The following is a 6,628-nucleotide window of genomic DNA, read 5'->3' as shown; positions in this document are numbered from 1 at the left end:
TGAGCTGAAGGTAAAAACCCCGTCTACGTGTGGACAAGAAGCTGACTAGTGCATCATCACAATTCCTTATTCCTTCAGAACTGTACAGTCGGCACGAAAAGATCACAGACCTCTATAGGTCATAGAAATTTTGAATTTCCGAGCTATTTGTGACTATTGGGTCGAACGGCACAGCATATTGTTTTAGCGCATTTTAGAACAGGCCGTACTTCTAAATTCAAGCCTGCCTGTCAAACCAGCAGGATTATTAAGCTTTTTCTTGTGTCTGGTGTTCCGTAAACTTTTGATACTGTCTGTACGCCACTTAGTCATCAGAAAGCGGCCCGCTTTATTTCCAACGTAAGCGGCAAGTGTGCGCCTACCGTAAAATCCCGAGAGATGCTCCATTCTCGACAGATAACCCGCACCTGTTTTTGGCACGATTTTTCAGTTTTTAAAGATCGCCGATAGATAACTCATCCCTGACAATAGAATTGTCCATTTCGGTGATAACGCCCGCGGAAACGAGGTTAACTGGCGTGCGAGATAACCGTACAGTTGTCGACCGTTCCTTTAAGCGGTTCTGAATATCAACCGACCTCGATGACTCAGATGGGCGAGAGTTTGAAGGACGGCTTGCTTGGGTTGTTCCCTCTCCCGCTGCCCTCCTAACCACGTGGAACAATATGCCTGAAAAGGTTGTCGACTTTATGTTTCGGAGTGAGAGAGACTTCGTTGGACGGCTTTCACGATGAAGGACTTGGCTGTTATTAAACGCGTGGTCATCGTTCGGCTGCTATTCATTTTCCGTGTTTTTTTTTTTTTTTACTGAACTCTAAAAGTTGGCGCACCACATACTTTCTCTAGATATTAGGTGGGCTATCCTTTGCGATTTTATGGTACGTGCGCCAGTGAACTCCATCCGCCTGCGTTTCCGTGATTTAATCGAACGATTTCTAAAGGCACGCGTTTCGCACATGCGAGAAGCCACGTGACTAGGCTAGGTACTTCTCGCGGGGCACGTGGTCCGGCAACATTGGTATGTTTTGTTGGCCTTTTATTCACTCCGGTAGCGTGGAGGAGGCTAGGGTGTATCGATGCCCTTCTCGCCCTCCGCTCCGCACAGGGCGGAGATAGTCGCGTAATCGCCTGCGGCGTCCGCCGTTCTCACAGCCGCTCCGATCGAGGGACGAATTCCCGATGCTCGTGTGAGCATTAGAGGGAAAAAAATGCTGCAAAAAGTAGTACTAAGCCGTCATAGCTAAACAAATGCTATTTCTTATGGTGTACAGCCTAATAGCACTATGAAACTATCCTGCTCCTCTTGCGCCCGATAGGAGATTCTCTGTTGGGACAGCAGTCCTCTGAAAAGCAGTTCTGACACGATTCTGAGGCGTCGCAAGAACGACAGTTTTCGTTTCCTTGGCACGCTGTGATAACGCTATTCCCACACCGGAGTCAGGAAACACTCATGAATTTTTTTTTAGCTTCATAATAAAGTTTTCGTCGCCCAGAATCTGCGTGGCGTTCCTAACACAATATGAAATTGTTATACTGAGTCAGCACAGTTTGCTGGATTTGCGAACACGACATCCTGCAAACTGTCGAAATCGTTCGACGAAAACTTACTCAACGTTGTTTACCTGAAACACGTGCAATGCCGCGACCAAGATGCTAGAATGATAAATAGGAACCAAATAGCCCGCAAGGACGCCATACCTAAATATAATTCCTCCCTCCTTTTGTTATCCTTTAACGCCCCTTTCCCCTTCCCAAGCTCAAGGTATCAAACTGCCAATCTCATCTGATTAAGTTCAAGTTCAAGTTTATTGTTTCTCAAGGTTTTACACAACAAAAGGAATTATTCAGAAAGAGGTCCCACAATTAAAAAACTGCAGCGGGTCCTCTTGTTATTAATTACAGAACAAAAGTAAATATGCGTCGGTTGAACACAGAAATATATACGAAAGTTCCATAATACTTACAATGATAAAGAAGCATGTGATAGCACAACATTTCGTTGCATAGCACGAACGAGAAGACAAAATACACTGAAACGATAGAGTTTACGAAGAAATAATGAAAAATACATCAGAAAAGTAACAGAAGATAAAGAATCGGTAGCGTTTACAAATATACTATATAAGCTTTTAATGATCGCTGGTATGATGACTATGTCGGTGAAGATTTTAAATAACTGGTAGGGATCATTTCAAAGTTTGACGCTTGCAAAAACAACAGTTAGTTTTCCGTAGTTGCTTCGTGACTACGGAAGTAAAATGTTATTTTGTGAAGAGAACCTAGTATTTTCTCTTTCCCTAACCCTTCTCACTCTCTCTTTCAATTGTGGGAAGAATGCGGGAGGTCGGTCATAGTAGTGGCTTCAACAGAGAAATAGTAGCTTAAATATGCAACGCATAAAAAAGATTCACATCCGCAACAACAGCTGCGTGTTGTTGCGGACATAAAAGTGTACTTTTCTTATTTTGTCGCCACAGTGGATCAAATAAATATAGTTCAACTTGGTACGTTAAGTATGTGGCCTCTTCAGAGGACAATGTGCTTCAATTTCGCTCATTAAGAAATATATAGGCCCTAGTATACGCCTTTAAAGTACACGACCTCAAAGCGAGCTAGTGCGGGAACTACAACTTGGCGTCGCCACTTGCAATTTCTTTCTCCGTGTTTTGAGTTCGCTCGCCAAGCGACTTTCTGATCCCATTTCACCTTCGACTGATCCATAACGGGCAAAAAAATTGAAAAATGCGAAAGCCTAGCTATGTTTCGATTACACGACGCATTTTCGCCACTTCGATTTTACGTATATTCCACGTTGAACTGTCCTGTAGTATGGCTTGCATGAAGCAGCATTTCGCTCGTTGAATCTCACAGACGTTGCCAGAGGTTGTCGGGGAATGGACCCCCCCCCCCCCCAATGTATTTAGCCTGTATGGATAGCTATATACAAGGTGCTTCCTTTAGGAAATCAAGATTGCTTATAAAAATGCAAGAACTATTACGTACCTTTCGTACTCAGATACGAATACCATGTCTAAGCGGAGCTACATGACCGCAGCTACAGTTACATAGAAATGATTAAATAATAAAACTTATTAGTTATTCACTTGAACAAGGTTATTTGTATGGTAATGTAGTAAGGGGTTGAAATGTATGGTACTCCCATCGAAAATAAATCCGACAGATTGCACCAAATTTTAGTTATATACAATCGAATATCAACGATGATATCGAAAAAGTGCGCTCCGGGAGCGCAGAAATCCGTCCTATGTGTCACGTCAAACCGGAATTTCCTGCGACAAGGAAGCCGCGAATTCCGAAAAAAAAAAAAAAAACAAGGCGCATCGCAATATCATCTCGCTAGGAAAGCGGCAAGTCGTCTGAAATACGTAACTGGGCCACTTATTCAATGCGCGTGACATGTACCGCTTATCCATCATCATCACCAGCCTGACTACGCCCACTGCAGGGCAAAGGCATCTCCCATGGTCCTCCAATCAATCCGGTCGTGTGCCCGCTACTATCAAGTTATACCCGCAAGCTTCTCAATCTCATCTGCCCACCTAACTTTGTGCCTCCCCCTTGCACGTTTGCTTTCTCTTAGAATCCAGTCAGTTACCCTTAACGACCAGCTTTATTCGTAGGACCTTGCCGAGCGCTACATGCCCCGCCCATGCGCATTCCTTCTTAATTTCAACTAAGATGTCCTTAGCGCCCCGTTTGTTCTCTGACCCGCTCTGCTCTCTTGTTGTACCGTAAGGTTACACCTATCATTTTCCTTTCCACTGCTCGCTGCGTAGCCCTCAGTTTGTGTTGAACCCTCTTTGTAAGCCTCCAGGTTTCTGCTCCGTAGGTAAGTACCTCTCACATGAATACACCGATGATCCGTTTGTCTCTTAAACAATACATAGGCGCAAAGCGCACTTTCGCCTGTTCCGCTGTCTGCAAGAAGTGCCTCAGTGGTCGCCTTTTGTTTTACGTTTTATACAGTAAAAGAAAAGGTGGTCACCCGCCATGGTGACTTAGGGCGTCGCGTTTCTAAGCTCGAGGGCGCGGGGTCGATTCTCGGCCGAGGTGCCTATATTTCGACGGGGGCGAAGTACAAATAACACCCGTCTGTGTACTTGGATTTAGGTTCACGTTCAAGAAGCCCTGGTGGTCGAAATCAATCCAGAGTCCTTCACTACGGTGTGTTTATAATCATATCGTGATAGCGACACGCAAACCTCGGCAATTATAATTATTGCGTCGGACCTTCGATTATGCAGCGCAGAACACACTACACACACATGCGGCCGCGAACAAAAAAACAAACCACCTCAGCGGCGTCCATGCCCGCTCTGAAAACAGACGCGACTGTCAACGGTAAAGACAACGCACGGGGGGAATGACAAGCACTTATTTTCTGTATAAAAGGCAGTTTCGTTGAACGAGTATACCCTCGAAAAATGATTGTTTCTCGCTCGATGTGCGAGGCATCCATGTCAGTGGTGGTTGTGGTGATGATGACGGTGTTGTGGAGTGTCGTAAACTGTCTATTTGACTTTGCACACACAACACGCTCACTAAGTCGCTCTAATGGTACTCATCAGCAGTCATAGGGCGCGTGTGACCATATCTGACAGCCCTGCGTTACATGCCTCGACACCTCCTGCCAGAGCCAGTGCCGCTCGTGGCGCAGATGGCTCACTCTGGATTCCATCCGAGCTATATCCATCTTGAGCTCTCTGACCCTCACTTGCAGCTTCAAGTTATAGTCGATCTGTCGCTGGCGGCACCTTTTTTGCGCGATTCGGTTCCTACGCCTCTTTTCTTCCATCTTGGTCTTCTCTTGGTCGAGCATGCTGATGGGCGATAGCGGATGCCCATCGGCCGGTCGAGGCAATGTCTGCAGCATGCGAGCCTGTTTGCTGTTGTGCTGGTGTAGCCTAGCGTTGTCATTGTCGAGGGTCACGGTACACTTGCGCGATATAAAATCTTCGCACCTCGACTGCTGCTGCGGTGCCTGATCCATCGTCGTCGGGGGTGCACTGTCTCCCCCGTTACTGTCCTCGTCGGAGCTGATGTACCACACAGGCGCCGTGTCGTCCAGTGCAGGCACCGTCTGTGTCTTATCCTTGACGTAGTCGCCCGTCACTGAGTTCTGCGTCACCATGGGTTGCGGCGGCTGTTCAGTCTGTTCCTGCTCCTGCCGTTGTATTTGAGGGAGCCAGTCGGCGTAGCCGCTCGAGTACTGCTCCTCTTCTTCGCTGCGCGAGAACAGCGTGGATGGTGTCAGCGGCCACTTCTGTGCACAGAGACATTTGATGATCTCGTCGATCTCGGGCGGCGTGGCACCCAGTGCAGGCAACGCCTGTGTCTTGTCATTCACGTAGTTGCCCGTCGCCGAGGGCTTAGTCGACGAAGGCACGATAAAATCGGTGTTCGAGGTCAATGCGCCCGAGTAGGAAATGTGCGGACCCGGCGTGACGTGCTGTTGAAGCACGGGTTGCGGCAGATGTTGAGTCTGTTCCTGCTGCTGCTGCTGCTGCTGCTGCTGCTGCTGCTGCTGCTGCTGCTGCTGCTGCTGCTGCTGCTGCTGCTGCTGCTGCTGCTGCTGCTGCTGCTGCTGCTGCTGCTGCTGCTGCTGCTGCTGCTGCAGTTGTAGGAGCCAGTCGCCGCAGCCGCTCGAGTACTGCTCCCCTTCTTCGATGAGTGAGAACAGCGTGGGTGGTGTCAGCGGCAACTCCTGTGCGTAGGGACCATTGATGACCTCGTCGAGCTCGGGCGCTGCTGCACCCAGAGCAGGTACCGGCTGTGGCTTGTCCATCACGTAATCGCCTGTCGGCGAGGGCTTAAACGATGAAGGTACGATGAAAGTGGTGTTTGAGGGCCATGTGCCCGAGTCGGAGACGTTCGGGCTCATCCTGACGTGCTGTTGAAGCATGGGTTGTGGCAGCTGTTCAGTCTGTTCCTGCTGCTGTAGCTGTAGTTGAGGGAGCCGGTTGGCGTAGCCGCTCCTGTACTGCTCCCCTTCTTCGACGAGCGGCAATAGCGTAGGCGGTGTCGGTGGCGTCCCTGGTGGTTCGAGAGCCTTGAAGAGCTCCTCTAGATCGGCCGACGTCGGCTCCCACTTGTTCAGGTCCGGAGAGGTGAGCAGGCTCGAAGAGCGGGCCTCTTTGCTGCTGTGTTCGGGTCCTCCAGCGTTGTCGAAGTTCGGGGTCATGCTGTGGTTGCGTGAGCTCAACTCTTCCCGCCTCGGCAGCTGCTCCTGCATTTGCTGTGCAAAGTGGTACATCGTTGCCCGGTGTGCCCTTGTTGCCACTTCTACTGTACTCGTAGCAAGTCGCGCCTGTCGCGGTCACCTTCGCTCTTATTGCTATATGGGCAAGCCAATCCAGAGGGGTGGGATAGTAACGTCCTGTTGAAACGAAATACGCCTATTTCTGCAACCCACAAGGAAGCAAGGAGAATGTGGTAGGGGTTAGGGTTGGGGTTATCGGGAGGGGGAAAGGTAGTGAGAAAGAGGGAAAAGGAGGACGCCACCAAACTATACCACACACACACACACACACACACACACACACACAAATGCGGCAGCTGAGCGGACGCGCCGACAGAAGTATATCGCCTGCACACGGCTCGTGCGCGG

At 49.0% G+C, this 6,628-nt stretch overlaps 1 protein-coding gene across 1 annotated transcript; it reads right to left on the bottom strand.

Annotated features, from left to right (window-relative positions):
- Positions 1-4,585: 4,585 nt before the first annotated feature.
- Positions 4,586-6,274, bottom strand: LOC125759956 (uncharacterized). The gene is made up of 2 exons (XM_049419497.1): positions 5,750-6,274; positions 4,586-5,470 (listed from the first exon to the last, which is right to left on the bottom strand). The coding sequence occupies exons 1-2, from the start codon at positions 6,272-6,274 to the stop codon at positions 4,586-4,588; spliced, it is 1,410 nt and encodes a 469-aa protein (XP_049275454.1).
- Positions 6,275-6,628: the final 354 nt, after the last annotated feature.

This window comes from Rhipicephalus sanguineus, chromosome 9 (assembly GCF_013339695.2).
Source record: "Rhipicephalus sanguineus isolate Rsan-2018 chromosome 9, BIME_Rsan_1.4, whole genome shotgun sequence".
NCBI classification, from domain to species: domain Eukaryota; kingdom Metazoa; phylum Arthropoda; class Arachnida; order Ixodida; family Ixodidae; genus Rhipicephalus; species Rhipicephalus sanguineus.
Note: the sequence above shows the minus strand (reverse complement) of the source record. Positions and strands in the feature narration are given on the sequence as shown.